We start from the raw sequence: 19,633 nt of genomic DNA, 5'->3' as shown, positions 1-19,633 counted from the left end.
GTCAAGTACAGAAGGCAGCATGTGCACTGTATATGTTAACGTTCATAACGCACACTGAGCAAATTAACAATAGATTCTCGCACAAGCAAGTGTCCAACAAACTCTTCCTGCTAATAAACGAGAACCACCGGGACTGTACCAAAACTATCACTTACCATTTGGGTGAAACATCTCTCCAGTGAAACGCATTTTTGGTGGACTCAGTGGATAATCGTGCGGGAAACTGAGGATAGCTGGAAACACTCCACCTTCAAAACAGGTGTCCTCTGGGCCCCTAAAGAACAGAACAGGGAGTCTGAATTGTGGCTCATGAATCATACACAGGGATCACGTCCATTCCTCCGCCACCGCCACCATTATTTAAAGCTGCTGGGCCCTCAACTACAATTGCTTAATTTTTAATAGAGCAAGACCATCTTTAGTTTCTTCTCATCTCATCGGAACACAAGAGTAGAAAGTCAGAAGCAAGAATAGGCCATTCAGCCCATCGAGCCCATTCAATCCAGGGACCCATGCCACCTTTCACCACTACTTCAAGAACACCATGGCCCTTCTCCTGCCTGTTAAGTCAGTGAAGTAGTGCACTAATATCTCTTTGTCTTTCAACCCTTCTTGATTCAGCTCCCTTTTAAAAGGTGTGCTATTCTATGAGATTATTGAGAACACTTTGAAAACTTAAATCAGTGAACTGGGAGGCAGTGGGTAGGATAGATGACTGAGGGACACAAACGCACCACAAGTCCTCCAATCAACAGGACTAACTGTAATTTTCTGTCATGGGAAAACGACACCCATAATTATGCCCTAAAAAAGAGCAATTTTGTAGGTATAAAATGTTAAGAAAAGCAGAGGAGTCTTGGTAATGTGCTGCCAAAGCCAACAACAACAACTTGCATTTATATAGCGCTTTTAATGTAGCAACACATCCCAAAGCCAGGCAGGTTTTTGTTTATGTTTCTTCCTGCTCCCCTGATGACATATTCCATACTGCAACCATTCTCCTTGTGCGAGCTAAACAGAGAGAGTCACCTAACTGTTCAACTGTGGGGATAGTTGTCCTGTCTACAACCAACACACATTTTCCAGTATGGAGTCACTGAATAGGTTTCAAGAACAGGCACTGCCATTTCTGTAGTGGCTGTGATCACCTAATCCTTGGCTCAGGGGTAGCATACTCAATGGCACTCTAATGCTGGCACTCCAGTGCAGTACTGAGGGAGCACTTCACTGTAGAGGTGCCGTCTTTCGGATGAGACATTGCACTGAGATCTCGTCTGCCCTCTCAGGTGGATGTTAAAGATCCCACCGCATTATTGAAAGGGCATCAGGGGAGTCCTCCTGGCAATCATTTATTCCTCATCCAACGTCACCAAAACAGATTATCTGGTTATTGGTATTTGTGGAACCTTACTCTGTGAAAATTAGCTGTCATAATTATCTAAAGGAAATAAAGGAAGTCTTGTATTTACATAGTGCCTTTCATAACCTCAGGATGTCCCAAAGTGCTTTACAGCCAATTAAGTACTTTTGTAATGTAGTCACTGTTGTAATGTAGGAAACAAAGCAACCAAATTGTGCACAGCAAGGTCCCACAAACAGCACTGTGATAATGGCCAGATAATCTGTTTTTAGGTGTTGATTGAGGGATAAACATTGGCCAGAGAACTCCCCTGCTCTTCTTCAAAATAGTGATGGGATCTTTTACATCCACCTCAGAGAGCAGATGTCTCATCTGAAAGACGGCGCCTCCAACAGTGCCTTATCACTGCACTGGAATGTCAGCCTAGATTTTGTGCTAGAGTCTCTGACGTGATGACTCCAAGGCGAGAGTGCTACCTACTGAGCCACAGCAGATACAATATAAGAGTTCAATGGCTCTGAAGTATTTCTGAGCACATCCTGAGGTTGTGAAATCACCACACACACACTCTACCGTGCAGTCAAGGAGCACAATACCTGCAAACCCTTACAACAATGTACCCAATGTAAGCATGCCATTCCTCATACCCTTGCACCCATAAGACCAGGAGTAGGCCCGTCAACCCCTCGAGCCTGTTTCACCATTCAATTAGATCATGGCTGATCTGTATCTTAACTCCATCTACCTACCTTGGTTCCACAACCCTTAATACCTTACCTAACAAAAATCAATCAATCTCAGTTTTGAAATTGTCAACCGCTTTTTTTCGGGGGTGGGGGGGGGGGGGGGGGTGGGGGGGAAGAGCTCCAGATTTCCACAGCCCTTTCTGTGGAAAAAGTGCTTCTGATTCTATGATTCCTGACATCACCACTGAACAGCCGGACTCTAATTTTAAGGTTTTGCCCTCTTGTTCTGGACTCCCCCCACCCCCCCCCATCAGAGGAAATAGTTTCTATCCTATCAAATCTTTTAATCATCTTAAACACCTCAAGTAGATCATCCCTTCAACTTCTATACTCTAGTCCATGCAACCTGCCCGCATAATTGAACCCTTTTAGGTTCTGTATAATTCTGGTGAATCTGTGTTGCACTCCCTCCAAGGCCAATATATTCTTGCTGGGGTACAGTGCCCAGAACAGAACTACTCTGAATGGGGTCTATCCAGAGCTCACCCACTGCAGAAGCGCCTCCCCCACACGCCAACCACCGCCCCCACACCCACACTTCAAACATCTCGAGTTACTGTCACTGTGGAATAAAGTTTCCATTAAAATGTCAGCTTCGGTCTTGACAAGCCCAGCCAGAGCCTTTGAAACCCCTTCTTGCTTAGGAACCCAAACGCACTCCCTCATTAAATGCATTTCTGTTCCACCCAGTCACCTCAGATAAGGCTTCATTCTCCACCCACTCCAGCTTACAGGCAACAGAAAAACAGCTTTAAAAGCTCTAATTTCAAGGCTTTTTAAGTTAAAAGCACCTCTCTCGCTTTCAAATAATTGTTTTTGATAATTATTTTTTGTACGATACAAGCCAACAAATACAATACTTTAAAAAAAAGAAACGCCCATTGCACATTCACAATTAGCGGTTCTGAGCTGACCACTGAAGGTGTGCCACATAATTGAGGCTCTGACGACAGCACACAGTGTTGGCAGCAGGTCTGGAACTGTTCAGAACAGTCACCTGGACTACATCGAAGCGTGCGAAACAAGGACAAGAAAAGAGCATCAAGCCTAATCACCACCCGGATATGGTTAAACCGCACGCACCACTTACCCACCACTCAACCCCATTAAAAGAGCCTAAATGGGGTAGAAGAGCAAAGGGCAATGTTCCCTTTAATTGTTTTTGGGTGCGCAGCCCCCTTAACGGGCTGCACGGCCGATTCAAATAACCACGCATGCGCGGTTTTTCCTATTGTAAAGCCGGCAAGAGGCCTGCGCAGGACCTCCAGACAGCTGCGCAGCCCCGCGGCTTAACGGGAACACTGGCAAAGGGATCTGGGGAGACGGATACACAAATCACTAAACGTGGTGACACAGATTAATAAAGCCATAAAAAATGCAAACAAACCACTGGGGTTCATTTCTAGAGGGATAGAATTGAAAAGTGGAGAACTTATGTTAAGCTTATACAGGACCTTGGTTAGACCACACTTTGAGCACTGTGAACAGTTTTGGTCTCCATATTATAAAAAAGATATAAAGGCACTGGAGAAGGTACAAAAAAGATTTACAAGGATAATACCAGAACTAAGAGGTTATACCTATCAGGAAAGACTGAACAGGCTGGGGCTCTTTTCTCTAGGAAAGAGAAGGCTCAAGGTGACTGGATAGAGATTTTCAAGATTAGTAAAGGGTTTGATAAGGTAGACGCGGATAAAATGTTTCCACTTGTGGGGAGTCCGAAACTAGGGGCCATAAATATAAGATAGTCACTGATAAATCCAATAAGGAATTCAGGAGAAACTTCTTTACCCAGAGAGTGGTTAGAATGTGGAAATTACCATCATATGTAGCAGTTGAGGCGAATAGCATAGACACATTTAAGGGAAAGCTAGCTAAAACACACGAGGGAGAAAGGAATAGAAGGTTATGCTGATAAGGGTTAGATGAAGAGGGGTGGGAGGAGGCTCGTGTGGAGCATAAACACCAGCATGGACCAGTTGGGCCGAATGGCCTGTTTCTGTGCTGTACAATCTACGTATTTCTATGTAAGCAATCTTCGAGCAGAGGTAATTTATAAAATCACTGGTTCTACCTCAGCTGGAATAGTGTGGCCAATTCTGGGCAGCACACTTTAGGAAGGATGTCAAGGCCTTGGAGGGTGCAGAGGAGATTTACTAGAATGGCTCATATCCTCCAACATCGTCATGCCCGCCCATCACCACTGTCCTTGCTAACCATCTCACCATTTTCAGCCATTTTGCCCTCAGAATCTAATTCATTTCCCAAAGCCCTCCATCTTACCAAGTCTCTCCCAAGCTTCAAAAGCCTCTTTAAAATTTAACTCTTCAATTAATTCCACTTCCCCCCAATTGTCCTCTTTACTCTAGGTCTAATCGTCATTTGGTACTGTACTTTGCTATGTTAAAAACATCAAATGTAAGCCATAACTTTGTCCTTATTCATTTTCCTGTTAGCTTCTACATCTTACTTTCTTCTTTCTCTCTCTTCACCTTTTTAATCCAAAAATAATTATTTTCCATCTGGCCATCAGTCTCCTTTGGGCTCTGGATAGCTGCAGTGGGTGCTCAATTTCAATAAAGAAAGACTTGCATTTATATAGCGCCTTTCACGACCACCGGACGTCCCAAAGTGCTTTACAGCCAATGAAGTACTTTTTGAAGTGTAGTCACTGTTGTAGTGTAGGAAATGTAAGATAGTTGCACCAACAAGCTACAGCTTGTATTGTAATCTTTGGCCAGTGGACTTTCAGTCTGAGACATTTAAAGTGGAAAATTATTAGAATGGTAACAAAGACCGCTTTAAAATCAGGTTCTGGATTCTTCAGAGAGTGTAGTTATTGGCCCAATTGAACCTAGGTGTTAGCAAAAGTCATGGAATGAGGGAACAGCCCTTGAGGAGGTTGTAGAAGGGATAAGTACCCTTTCAAATTCATCTTAACCCTTCTCTTTTACGTTTGTATAAACACAGTTGGGCGATATCAGCAAACGACAGTCTCAAACATGAGCAAAATACCTGGGGAATTCCACGAGTTCAATTTGCTTTGTGCATACTACATTGGAGCAACATTAGTAAATATTCCCCTCCCTTTCCCACAAGAAAGAGATGAGGAGGTTGTGGATATTACTTTAAATGTAGCTGAAATACAGTAAGTAGACATGCAGACATCACTGTAAATTAGCCATGCAGAAGGTCTGACAATGGGATTCAGTGGGGAAGGGGACTGGAGATGTGTAATAACAAATATCAAGATTTCTGGCTTAGTCAGACCCTGTTAAGACAACTACACTTCCCAAGTGTCCGTCCATCCCACTTGCAATAAAGCTGCCACTCTGCTCTGAAGGATCACATGCCAATTAACTCCATTTCTTGAAGACTGGAAATAAATGATTAAAAAAAAATCTTTGCCTTTGGGACAAGTACAAGAAACCACTAACCCAATCTAATCCCATTTATCCCAACTGCAAGTTAAATGGACAGTGCACAGACTTGCAGAATAGTTTTCTAACACGCCAAACTATTGCCTCTAGTCACACTTACTGTAAGCTTACTTGCACTGCTCCCGACTCTGTTCTGTGGAGTCTAACCTGAAGCTGAAACGCACAAAATTGTAAGGGACTACCCCATAAGCCAGGCAACAGCAATTTGGGACTTATTTCAGCACCATGTACCCCACCCTAGACATGCAGGCAAAACCATAGCTTTCTTAAAGATCAGTCTCAATATGGACACCAATTAATTCCCAATCAGGTCTAACTTTTTAATTTAGATTCACATCAGAAGGGTACTTCTTTGAATTCTCATTAGCTGTGTCTGCAAGTAGATGTGCTTTTATTAGTCAACTGCATGGGAAAAATGTCCAAACAAAAAGGTAGGCACCACATGGTCTGATTCAAAATTGGGTGTCTCCGCTAAAAGTATTTTTAAAGTCAATGTTGGTTAATTTGCAACAAGCCTAATAAATGAGTGCCGTTCTGAGTTGGGGGCTGGACGGTGAAAAGGGTTAGCACACTTTACAAGTGTCAGCCGTGGCTCAGTGCGTAACACGCTCACCTCCGAGTCAGAAGATCGTGGGTTCAAATCCCACTCCAGAGACTCGAGTACAAAATTCGAAGGTGCCATCTTTCCGATGACACGTTAAGCCGAGGCCCCGTCTGTCCTCTCAGGTAGACATAAAAGATCCTGTGGCACTACCTTGAAGAGGAGCTTGGGCTTGTCCCCGGTGCCGTAGCCAATATTTATCCCTCAACCAACATCACAACAAAACATTTATCTGGTCATTATCACATAGCAGTTTGTGGGACCTTGCTGTGCACAAATTGGCTGCCGTGTTCACTACAACAGTGACTACACTTCAAAAAGTATTTAATTGGCTGTAAAACACTTACGATTGTCCGGCGGTTGTGAGAGATGCTATATAACTGCAAGTCTTTCTTTTCCTGTAGGACCTGTACTGGAGCCCTGCCCAGACTGATGGAAGTCCCTTAAGGATCCTATATAAAGTGAGCTTAGGCAACCTCAATCCAGTTCCTACAGGCTGCGATTGCAGAGCACAAGCCAGAACTCTCCAAGCTCTCCCTGGTTAGTGTCCTTGTGAACACTCTTCCCATCCACACGGTACTCCTTCTACTCAATTCCTTAACACAATGTTCAAAATTATATGGGGTTTTGATAGCGTAGATAGGGAGAAACTGTTTCCACTGGCAGGAGGGTCGGCTACCAGAGGAAACAGATCTAAGATAATTGGCAAAAGAACTGGGGGGGGGGGGGGGGGGGGGGGGAGAAAGAGAGGAGATGTGGAGATTTTTTTAATGTTATGATTATCTGGAATGTACTGCCTGAAAAGGTGGTGGAACCAGATTCAATAGTAACCTTCAAAAGGGAATGTGTATGGGAAAAATTTGCAGGTCTATGGGGAAAGAGCAGGGGAGTGGGACTAATTTTTTTTATATATATTCGTTTATGGGATGTGGGCATCATTGGCAAGGCCAGCATTTATTGCCCATCCCTAATTGCCCTTGAGAAGGTGGTGGTGAGCCGCCTTCTTGAACCGCTGCAGTCTGTGTGATGAAGGTACTCCCAGTGCTGTTAGGTAGGGAGTTCCAGGATTTTGACCCAGCGACGATGAAGGAACAGCGATATACTTCTAAGTCAGGATGGTGTGTGACTTGGAGAGGAACTTGGAGGTGGTGGGGTTCCCATGCGCCTGCTGCCCTTGCCCATGCCCTTCTAGGTGGTCGAGGTCGCGGATTTGGGAGGAGCATCCGAAGATGCCTTGGCAAGTTGCTGCAGTGTATCTTGTAGATGGTACACACTGCAGCCACAGTACGCCGGTGGTGGAGGGAGTGAATGTTTAAGGTGGTGGATGGGGTGCCAATCAAGCGGGCTGCTTTGTCCTGGATGGTGTCAAGCTTCTTGGGTGTTGTTGGAGCTGCACTCATCCAGGCAAGTGCAGAGCATTTCATCACACTGGAAAGCATAGCACTGGAACAATGGCATTCCCCACCCTAATAAAGACTCAAATCCAAGGATAATTCTCTTCAATTACTCAGTAGCTAAAGCTCAATATACTAAATACAGTCCCCACCCATTGCCAAATTTTACTCAGAAACCACAGTCTAATTGGTTTTGTTTAATTTATATGTTCTGTTTATTCTGCTATTATTTAATTAAATGTTGCCATAGCACAAAGATTGGCAACCATTGCCTGGCAAACTAGTTGCTTGCTCATCGGAATCGCACTGAGCCTTCCAATATCACAGCCACTTCACTGGTTAGGAAATTGGCTTTGCTTAAAGCACGCAGCATGCCATCTGGCCAGCTCTGCCAATTTTTACATTACATTCTTTACTGTATGGACTTGTTAGCTGAAACTGCTGCATTAAGTGAGTTAATAGGCCCGTTCCAATTTTTAAGCCACATACAGTACACAGAATTTTTTCCCTCAACTTTTCTACTGTATTCTATAAACTTAGCTCAGTCTCCCTCTAAGTCACATCAAATGCCCATATAGAATCCATTATAGTTCTTCCATCCAACGTACTAAATCTCTGTATATACACAAGGTTTCTTAGCAGAGGATTCCAACAGCCAGCAGAAACCAAGTACAAAACCGAAGATGACTTGAGGTGGTGAGTCAAAGCACTGAAGGCAATACAAGGCAGAAACCCAATACCATACAGATAATGCACCAACTTTCAAAATGGCTTCTCTTTTCTGAAAGCATCCCAATGAAGATTCCTCCTTTGAATTACGAATGTTTAATCACCCTTAAAGCACCATAGACAGATATTCAGGGTTCGAGTGGGAGGTGATTTTTTATCCCAGGTTTGTGTGGGATAAACTAGCAGGAGAGCGGGAGGTGATATTTATCCCAGGTTTGTATGGGATGAAACTAGCAGGAGGGCGGGAGGTGATGCTTATCCCAGGATTGTGTGGGTTGAACCAAGGGAGGGTTCAGTCCGGATTTGTAATCCATCGTGCCTCCTACTTGGCACTGCATCTGAAATTGTTTTCTTTATGGTTTGCTTGTCATGTTATGTGCCACCTAGTAGACAGCACTGTTGCACAGAATAGAAATAACAATGCATCAATTTGTTTACATGCTGCTTGCGTGTTAATGAGCACTATGGAACAGTAAATATTCAGTGAACGAATTTTATGCGGTTGCAAACACGGCAGGATTGCAACATTACCCGGCTCATGTTAATCTTCATCTCTCTGACCACAGACCAACACATCAGATTTTGCTCCTTTGCTGACAGGTGTCCAACAAGGGCAGTTGCTGCGATGCGTGACTGTGGTTGCTAGTCCCAGTCGTTTCTGAAGGGCATCATGGGAGCTCGTTATTGTTCACTAGCATGCTTTTCCAAATCCAACAAGCTACTTTGAACAATGGGGTGGGGGGAAACATACTATAAAGCTTTCAATCTTACATGATTAAGGCCTCCCATTCGAAGAAGTTCTCCTCATTGATGGGACCTGTGAATGGCAGAAAATAGAATCACTTGGACACAAACCTAAAATTTGCTGAAAGACAATCACTGCCCTGCCACAATGGAACGGATCAAATAACTTGAAACCTCAGTTTGAAACATAAGGATCTCTTGTGGTGCTACTCGGGACGATCGGAAGATATGCTTTTTAGAACGGGGTTTGCCATTAGACACACAATGCATCAACAGGGTCACCGACATAAGATGACAGAACAAATCAAACTATGTTCTTATCACCTGGCATTCCAACTAGTGTTTAGTGGAAATCGAATTATATGACTGTTCATTATTTTGCAAAAACTGTAAACAAGTGGCCTTGATTATCTATGTCTATTAATACATTTAAAAATCTTTCCATCAACTTTTTCCAATTACACTCTTGTTCCATTCCTTTGAGTATTCCCTTGAGTATAGAAGATTAAGGGGTGACCTACTTGAGGTGTTTAAGATGATTAAAAGATGATAGGGTAGTTAGAGAGAAACTATTTCCTCTGGTGGGGGAGTCCAGTACAAGGGGAGAATAACCTTAAAATTAGAGCCAGGCAGTTCAGGAGTGATGTCAGGAAGCACTTCTTCACACAAAGGGCAGTGGGAATCTGGAACTCTCTCCCCCAAAAAGCAATTGAGGCGGGGGGTCAATTGAAAATGCTAAAACTGAGATTGGCAGATTTTTGTTAAGCAAGGGTATTCAGGGATAGGGAACCAAGGCAGGTAAATGAAGTTAAGATACAATCAGCCATGATCTAATTGAAGGGGTTCAAGGGGCTGAATGGCCTACTCCTGCATGATGCAGCATTATGTTCCAATGGAGATGCAGCAGTGGCACCGCAAACAGGAAGGTGCGATTACAGCGTGACAGGTTTATATGGGTAGTTCCCACTATAAATGGGGACGTAGGAATTTATGATGGAAATATAAAAAAATAAGGATAGAATTTGTACCTGTGCACCCTGATCCAATTACCCCCAGCCTCTAACATGCTTCATCTGAAGACTACACTTGGCTATGACTCCCTGTCAGGATACACAACAAAGCAAAATACAAGATGCATCAGGTTGTAGGTAAGTACCTGGTGATTAGCAACATGTAAATAGCAATTTGTTTTGGGAAAGTACATGTACAATTTTTTTTATTCGTTTATGGGATGTGGGCATCGCTGGCAAGGCCAGCATTTATTGCCCATCCCTAATTACCCTCGAGAAGGTGGTGGTGAGCCGCCTTCTTGAACCACTGCAGTGTGTGTGATGAAGGTACTCCCACAGTGCTGTTAGGGAGGGAGTTCCAGGATTTTGACCCAGCAACGATGAAGGATCGGCGATATACTTCTAAGTCAGGATGGTGTGTGACTTGGAGAGGAACTTGGAGGTGCTGGTGTTTCCATGCGCCTGCTGCCCATGTCCTTCTAGGTGGAAGAAGTCGCGGGTTTGGGAGGTGCTGCCGAAGAAGCCTTGGCGAGTTGCTGCAGTGCATCTTGTAGATGGTACACACTGCAGCCACGGTGTGCCGGTGGTGGAGGGAGTGAATGTTTAAGGTGGTGGATGAGGTGCCAATCAAGCGGGCTGCTTTGTCCTTGATGGTGTCGAGCTTCTTGAGTGTTGTTGGAGCTGCACTCATCCAGGCAAGTGGAGAGTATTCCATCACACTCCTTACTTGTGCCTTGTAGATGGTAGAAAGGCTTTGGGGAGTCAGGAGGTGAGACACTCGCTGCAGAATACCTAGTCTCTGACCTGCTCTTGTTGCCACAGTATTTATGTGGCTGGTCCAGTTAAGTTTCTGGTCAATGGTGACCCCCAGGAAGTGGATAGTGGGGGATTTGGCAATGGGAATGCCATTGAATGTCAAGGGGTGGTGGTTAGACTCTCGCTTGTTGGAGAGAGTCATTGCCTGGCACTTCTGTGGCGCGAATGTTACCTGCCACTTAACAGCCCAAGCCTGAACGTCGTCCAGGTCTTGTTGCATGCGGGCATGGACTGCTTCATTATCTGAGGAGTTGTGAATGGCACTGAACACTGCAGTCATCAGCGAACATCCCCATTTCTGACTTTATGTTGGAGGGAAGGTCATTGATGAAGCAGCTGTAGATGGTTGGGCCTAGGACACTGCCCTGAGGAACTCCTGCAGCGATGTCCTGGGGTTGTGATGATTGACCTTCAATCATCAGCAACTGTCTGCAGACATATGGAGGGTGGGGAGGGGGCGGGGGGTTATTGAAAATTAAACAATGCGGCATTGCTTACCTGCAACAATTCCTTCTGGAGGATTTAGTGTCAATTCTGCACATGAACAAAACAAAGGCGGATTACACAGAGAATCACCGGACCCCCAAAACTTCCAAACAATATTATGATTTATGCTTTAATCACAAAACTTGCAGAGTAAAAGGAAAGAATGGATGCTTTGTTTAAAATACAAGGCAAGCAGCAGGTTCCCATGGTATGCTATAGTCAGCTGCCTGCTTGTAACATATTACCTGCTCTCTGCAATGCCCGTTAACACCAGCCGCACAAACACGCAAGACTGCGGCTGCGTTTTTTTTAACCGCTGATTTTTATCCAGTCTCTGAAGTTCTATAAAATCAGGGGGAATTTTGAAAAAACACCCTGCATTTATACAGCGTCTCATCACATCAAATGTTTCATGCACACAACAAACTACTCTTCAACTGTTATGTGGGCTAATGCAGCGGCCATCCTGTGTCAACATCCTCCCACTAACAGCCGTGGGATAAATGATGCTGGCATTGGTTGAAGGAGGGATGTCTGCCAGGGTACTGGGGGAACTCCCTGCTACATTACAACAGAGCCTACATGTCAAAAATATTTCTTGGCTGTAAAGCGCTCTCGGACGTCCGGAGATTGTGAAAGGTGCTATAGAAATGCAAGTTCTTTCTTTCTACTTTAAATCATGCCATTAACATCCACCCAAACCATGGGAAGAGGCAGACAGAATTTCAGCTTCATGTCACCCAAGAAGGCTGGCACCTCCTGTGGTAATATACTGGAGAGTTAGCCTAGTTAATGTGCTTAAGAAAGTGAGGGACCACCGTTTTGCCTGTGGGCAAGGTAAAATACTTCCACAGAATTTATTGGATACCCCCCTCCTCCACATAATGGACTTCAGAGAATCGATGTAAAACACGCAATTCATGAACCCCAAGATAAAAGGCTCTCTATAACTCCTAAAATCTGGTTTAAGGGGTTTCTCCTCATTGGACAAGCAATAGCAGCTTTATGAAGTTTCAGAGTGGTGGGGTTGCCAACGTGTGCGCTTCCTTGTGGCAAATCACAGATTTTAAAGTCTGCTGAAACTAGGTCTAAAATGTACTTCAAGCCCACAAGCCCCGAGTGACATCAGGATTGTATCACCCAGAACAGCAGAGTGGTGCAGTGTCTTATAACACTGTCCTTTCACCTATAGGAGCCAAGATTGAATCAAACAAACCTGATGCAAAATCCTAAAGCTAAATGAGTTTAGTCAATCTCAATCCAACTCCTGGTGGGCACGTCCAAGGCACAGAGCAGTCCATTAATCTACACTAAATTAATTACGCTAAGAAGCCATATGGATAGAAATAGAATCGTCACAGCAGCATTGTAATGACACAGTAAAGTATAATTATTGGAGAGAATATAGAGGGGGAATGTGCTCTGCAACTAGCTCATGCTACAGGAAACTTTGTGATATCCGGCACCGACGGGACCGAGCTGTTGCCGTCCCATCAAAACTGCCGGACAAACCAGCGCTAATGTTAAAACATAGCAACAAACCCGACAGCTTCTAAACAGTCGGCCGTAGCTTGCAAGCGTCTCTGTAGCTAAGCAACAGCTTTAGCTAGACCTTGCAGAGCCTGACTGGTGAAAAAAAGCAACGAAAAGAAAAAAAACTTACTGAACCGACTCCTGAATTTTGCCGGTGGATTGAGCATTCCGGACAGTTAACCTCCGGATAAACCAAAGTTTCCTGTACAATTGTCTTAGCCTCGTGCTGACACTGGGTGCAAAAGGTAGACACGTATTCCACTCCCAAACAATATCCCTCACATCGATATAAATTATCAACACCCAAAAGAGGCATACCTGACCCAACTAGCTGAAAGGACAAGAGACCTCAGAACTGCGTGAGGAGGACAAGTGAATCTGTAATCCTGAGGGTCCTTGGTGTTTTGCCCCCCCCAGTGATGCCAGGGATGGAGGACTTCAGTTACATGGAGAGACTAGAGAAGCTGGAATTATTCTCCTTAGAGCAGAGAAGGTTAAGGGGAGATTGAAGAGATGTTCAGAATTATGAAAGGATTTGATAGAGTAAATAAGGAGAAACTGTTTCCACTGGCAGGAGGGCCAGTAACCAGAGGAGACGAATTTAAGATAATTGGCAAAGCCAGGGGGGAGATCAGGAGATTTTTTTTTTTTTTTTCGTAGCGAGTTGTTACGATCTTGAATTCGATGCCTGAAACGGTGGTGGAAACAGATTCAATAGCAACTTTTGAAAGAGAATTGGATATATAATTGAAAAGGAAAAAATTGCAGGGCTATGGGGAAAGAGCAGGGGAGTGGGACAATGGATAGCTCTTTCAAAGAGCCAGCACAGACACGATGGGCCGAATTACCTGCTTCTGTGCTGTATGATTCTATGATTCTACATCACAAGTTGGTTCATTTCCTAATAAACCTAATTTCAACTGGTGGAAAAATGGTACAGGTGATTAAAGGTCAGAATACAGCTAGACAAGCCATTATAAAACAAAACTCAGGAGTGAGATACGTGGCTTGTGGGTTGGCCAAGGACTGAAATGTTAGTACGGTTGTACACTTTAAAAAAAAATAAAAGTGTGTAACAGAATGGTGTAGTAAAGGCTTGTCATTCGGAGGCTGGAGGGGAGATGTTCTTATGGAAGAGAGGAGAGGAAGCTTAATTCTGCATCTGGCCCATGAAATACCTGATTAGACACAAAGCAATAAAAAGGAAAAAAGTGATCCACTCCCAAATAGATACTTTTAATCTTGATGAGCACAAACATTTACAACCCCCAAAAAAGTGGTTTCCTTTTTTTAAAAATAGTAAGTTGTTTATAGGTACCAATGAGAGGGATCAAATAAGCTGTTTAAATGTCTAATTAGACAAGGGGGGGAAATTGAGCAGAAATATTATGATCTGGAAATGGCAGGCATGGTAAATTAATTCTTCACATCAGTCTTCAGAAACAATGACGGTGGATAAACTCCAGATCCATTCAAATTGCCTCAGGAATCTACAGTGTATGTGGAGGTCAGTAAAGCATGTATAGAAGAAATGTCAAGGTTTTAAGTGTCTACGGGGCACTTAGACACACTAGAATGCTCAAGGAATTGGATGATTCTGTGAATAACATTTCCGTAAACTCCTTCAGCATTGAAGGTGCACCTGAGGATCAGAGGAAACATAATATTCAGGTACGGAGTGAGGCATGAATGCATCAAGCGACAGTAAGAAGTGTGCTCAAGAGTATTTCAAGAGATGGTAAGAGTGTTCAGCTAGAGTACAAAGAGCATGGTTTTAAAAATCACACCTCAAAAGGTCGAATTGAATTATTTAAGTTACTAACTACATGAATGCACAAAGGCTATGTAGGATATCATCCATTTGGATTCTTCAGAAGACATCTGACAAAGTTCAGCACGTAAGATTTTTCAAGACGATGGAGGCTCACGGAATTAATGGCACATTAACCAGTTGACTTGAAACCATCTTCGTAACAAAAAGCAAGAGGGGATGAATGGAAAAAGTTCAACCTAGGGAGCAATGACTAGTGAAGTTCTGCTGGGGTCTGTTTATGGGTCTCTGCAATTCATAAGTTGAGTAACTAGCTGTGGCTCACTGATAACACTCTCAACTCAGAAGGTTGTGGGTTCAAGTCCCACTCTAGTGACTTGAGCATAAAATCCAGCAGTGCAGAGGGAGTGCTGCATTGTCAGAGGTCCCAGCTTTCGGATGAGACATTAAACCGAGGCCCCATCTTCCCTCTCAGGTGGACATAAAAGATCCCATGGCACTATTCGAAGAGGAGCAGGGGAGTTCTCCCTGGTGTCCTGGCCAATATTTATCTCTCAACCAACATCACTAAAACAGATTATCTGGTCATTGTCACATTGCTTTATGGGATCTTGCTTTGTGTAAATTGGCTGCCACGTTTCCTACATTACAACATTGCCTACACTTCAAAAATACTTCATTGGCTGTAAAGCATCTCGAGACATCCAGAGACCATGACAGGCGCTACAGAAATGCTAGTCTTTCCTTTATAAATGATACTGGAAAGAGCAGTTTTAGTAGTGTTACAACGCTTGCCAATAACACTAAGCAACACAGATAACCTGTTTGGCGAGATTGGTGGTTTCCAAATGGGCCTAGAAAAAAAAAGTGGTTAGACTAAGGAATTGCAGAATATTAATAAATATAAGAATGCAGAGTGAATTGCCGTCCGTTATCAATAAAGAAAAAGGATTTGATACGATAGCTGATAATTTACTGAAAGTAACGTCAACAAAACTAAAAAATCTTAGATTATCTTAATGCTGTAAATATCATTGCCAAAACCACAAATACAGTGCATGCTCCTGGACACATTACCTTCAAACAGAACTGATGCAATGAGAGTTCAAAGAAGATGCAAGACTGAGGCATGACGATGAGCAGAGACTTGTGGAACGGAACTTGTTTGCATTGAAGCTGGGGATTGAGAGACACACGAGGCAGGGGTTTCGTTTTAGGGTTCTACCAGATACTTCTCTTCTGCTCAAGGTCACGGGCCGCTCCTGCTCAAGGTCATGGGCCACTCCTTGAAAACCAAAATGTAACCTTACATGCACATTATCTGGTATTATAATGTTGTCCAGGGTCTGAACAGGGAACCCGTATTCAGCTTACTGGACATGATATGAGCCCTCTCATGACCTGGACCTCAGAAAAAACACAATCAGATTGTGATTTATACTACAAATTGCAGAACAGGTAAATCATGCTTGACAAATTTATTAGAGTTTTATGAGGATGTAACTAGCACGGTAGATAAAGATAAAGGCATTCGATAAGGTGACACATAAAAGGTTGTTAAGAAAGCTAAGGGCACATGGGGTTGGGAGTAAGGTATTAGCATTGATAAAGGATTGGTTAACAGACAGAAAACAGAGAGTAGGGATAAATGGGTCATTTTCAGATTGGCAGGCTGTAACTAGTGGGGTGCCGCAAGGATCAGTGCTTGGGCCTCAGCTATTTACAGTCTATATTAATGAGTTAGATGAAGGGACCGAGTGCAGCGTATCCAAGTTTGCTGACAATACAAAGCTAGGTGGAAAAGGAAGAAGTGAGGAGGACGCAAAGAGCCTGCAAAGAGATATAGACAGGTTAAGTGAGTGGGCAATAAGGTGGCAGATGGAGTATAACATGAGGAAATGTGAGGCTATTCGCTTTGGTAGGAAGAATAGAAACACAGAATTTTTTTAAATGGTGAGAAACTATTAAATGTTGGTGTTCAGAGATATTTGGGTGTCCCAGTACCAGAAACACAGACTTAGCATGCAAGTACAGCAAACAATTAGGAAAGCAAATGGCATGTTGGCCTTTATTGCTAGGGGGCTGGAGTACAAGAGTAAGGAAGTCTTACTGCAATTGCACAGGGCTCTGGTGAGACCACACCTGGAGTACTGTGCACAGTTTTGGTCTCCTTATCCGAGGAAGGATAATACTTGCCTTAGGTGCAATTTGGTGTAAAAAAGGTTCACCAGATTGATCCCTGGGATGAGAGGGTTGTCCTATGAGGAGAGATTAAGTAGATTGGGCCTTATAGAATGAGAGGTGATCTCATTGAAACATATAAGATTCTGAGGGGGATTGACAGGGTAGATGGTGAGAGTTTGTTTCCCCTGGCTAAAGAGTCTAGAACTAGGGGGCATAGTTTCAGGATAAGGGGCTGGAATTTCTTCATTCAGAGGGTTGTGAATCTTTGGAATTCTTTGCCCCAAAGTGCTGTGGATGCTGAATTGTTGAGTATATTCAAGGCAAAGATCGATAGATTTTTGGACTCCAGAGGAATTAAGGGATATGGGGATAGGACAGGACAGTGGAGTTGAGGTCGAAGATGAGCCATGATCTTATTGAATGGCGGAGCAAACTCGAGGAGCCGTATGGCCTACTCCTGCTCCTAATTCTTATGTTCTTATGTAGGTGTGTTAAAAGTAACAAGCAGTAGCAAGAGGGAATGCAGTACGTTTTGCTATATTTTTTTTTACAAGTGCTTTTAACTTGCAGTTCTTCCTCGGGTATAGAAGTAACAAATGATGTGGCCCTTCACTAACTGTATGGATAGTATTAAAGCTGAATTAGCATCCGCACTGTTACTCTTGTATAACATAGAATTAGATAGAATATACAGCACAGTAACAGGCTATTTGACCCAACCAGTCCTTTCCGGCATTTATGTGTCATTCGAGCCTCCTCCCATCCTTCCTCATCTAACTCTATCAGCATAACCCCTTATTTCCTTCTCCCTCATATGCTTATCTGGCCTCCCTTTAAATACATCTATACCATTTGCCTCAACTACTCCCTGTGGTAGTATTATATGTGAACATTTGTAATGGATCATGAAGCTCCATTAGAAGCACCTCCACAAGTGCTGGACTGCAGTGACAAGACAGAGGAGTGCAAGTGGGACTAACTGGACAGCTTTTTCAAAGAGCTGGCACAGGCACAGTGGGCCAAATAGCCTTTTTTGCTGTATGATTCGATGATAACTGACAAACTGGGAGCATGCTGCCTCGGATGTACCTCTCGTACCCTTAGAAGTGGAAACCAAATTTATCAAATCAATGTAATGGTTTCTGAACCCTAAATGTGTCACCCAGCACGTAAGCTTATGATACCAGGAAAAAAAAGCAAGTGGTTTCTACTTGCTTTGCAATCAAAAGCTATTTTATAAAGAGACAGGCATCTCTATCACACCTTTCATGGCCTCAGAACATCCCAAAGCACTTCACAACCGATACCTGCTGAATAACTTGTACAGAAACAGGGTGCCTTTCCATTGGGAGGGATGATATCACCGTTATCCAACCCATCTTTCCTGGCAGCTTATTTCGAGCTGGTGTTCATCTGCCTGCCAGGCCACACAGTTAACATGGTCTGGGAAGATCAGAAAATTGTGATTGGAATGGTGGTGAGCAATGGAACTTGCACACAAATTAAATGATAAAGACCCCTGGACATACAGACTACTGCCAGCAATTCTGTATGAGCAGACAACTTACCCAGCACACCGGGGGGGGGGGAAGTGCACCGTAGCCCAGAATTTGGTGGGAAAATAATGGCGAGGTAAATGCGTACGGCATTATTAGTGTGTAACTAATCCAGCAATCTGTGGCGAGGAAGAGGTACGGCGTGAGTTGAGATTTGCCACAAGCGCTGGACGATTTGCACCGACTGCTCCGTCGTTAGCCTCGTGCAAACGGCAGCTCGCCCTCAACCTCCCTGTGAGTTTCAAGGACATGCTGCATTTGCACTGTAAATAGGAATTAAACTCGCCGCAGAAAGTTAGGGCTAGTACTTAACGATGCAAGGACCCTTTTACTGGCGAGATTTATATGTTCCTGTAATGCCACTCAATCTCCCTGGTCCAGAAAGGGAACAACTGAAACCGTGGAGTCTCATTCCTACAGGTAGTAAATTGGTCCGAGGTTTTTTAAATTATACGTTAATTTTTTTTTCTTACTTTTCCTTTCTGTCTCTCTTTAACCAATATTTCCCTCTCTGTCCCTGATTTGACTCTAATTCACCCCAATTCCTTCTCAGTCATTCCTATTTCTTTCTCAATTTTTAAATTTCATTGGGTAAGGATATAGACAGTTGGTCCAGTCGTTCACTAAGGTCCTAGATGCCCCATTGCCCTCGCCGCACCGTTATCAACTCGCACTTCCAGCAAATTTTTTATTATTATTTGTTTATGGGATCTGGGCGTCGCTGGCAATGCCAGCATTTATTGCTCATCCCTAATTACCCTTGAGACGGTGGTGGTGAGCCGCCTTCTTGAACCGCTGCAGTCCGTGTGGTGATGGTACTCCCATAGTGCTGTTAGGGAGGGAGTTCCAGGATTTTGACCCAGCGACGATGAAGGATCGGCGATATACTTCTAAGTCAGGATGGTGTGTGACTTGGAGGGGAACTTGGAGGTGGTGGTGTTTCCATGCGCCTGCTGCCCTTGTCCTTCTAGGTGGTAGAGGTCACAGGTTTGGGAGGTGCTGTCGAAGAAGCCTTGGCGAGTTGCTGCAGTGCATCTTGTAGATGGTACACACTGCAGCCACGGTACGCCGGTGGTGGAGGGTGTGAATGTTTAAGGTGATGGATGGGGTGCCAATCAAGCAGGCTGCTATGTCCTGGATGGTGTCGAGCTTCTCGAGTGTTGTTGGAGCTGCACTCATCCAGGCAAGTGGAGAGTATTCCATCACACTCCTTACTTGTGCCTTGTAGATGGTGGAAAGACTTTGGCGAGTCAGGAGGCGAGA

The 19,633-nt window shown here is 43.9% G+C and overlaps 1 protein-coding gene across 6 annotated transcripts in view; it reads right to left on the bottom strand.

The window, feature by feature from the left end:
• ube2g2 (ubiquitin-conjugating enzyme E2G 2 (UBC7 homolog, yeast)) overlaps positions 1-19,633 on the bottom strand; it is a 63,508-nt gene that overhangs the window by 13,811 nt on the left and 30,064 nt on the right. For 3 of the 6 annotated variants that reach the window (XM_085985556.1, XM_085985550.1, XM_085985552.1), the window contains exons 2-4: positions 11,339-11,374; positions 9,042-9,087; positions 156-274 (exon numbers count right to left, since the gene is read on the bottom strand). In XM_085985556.1, the coding sequence (XP_085841682.1) occupies positions 156-274; positions 9,042-9,043 (121 nt within the window). In that variant the 5' untranslated portion in view covers positions 9,044-9,087; positions 11,339-11,374. Of the gene's footprint in view, positions 1-155; positions 275-9,041; positions 9,088-10,042; positions 10,115-11,338; positions 11,375-19,633 lie in introns of those variants that run through there. The other 3 variants (XM_085985554.1, XM_085985551.1, XM_085985555.1) reach the window with 3 other exon arrangements.

Source organism: Somniosus microcephalus, chromosome 4, assembly GCF_052327205.1.
Source record: "Somniosus microcephalus isolate GS21.2 chromosome 4, FLI_Smic_1.0, whole genome shotgun sequence".
Lineage (NCBI taxonomy): Eukaryota > Metazoa > Chordata > Chondrichthyes > Squaliformes > Somniosidae > Somniosus > Somniosus microcephalus.
The sequence above is the reverse complement of the archived record's forward strand: the minus strand, read 5'-3'. Positions and strand labels throughout refer to the sequence as shown.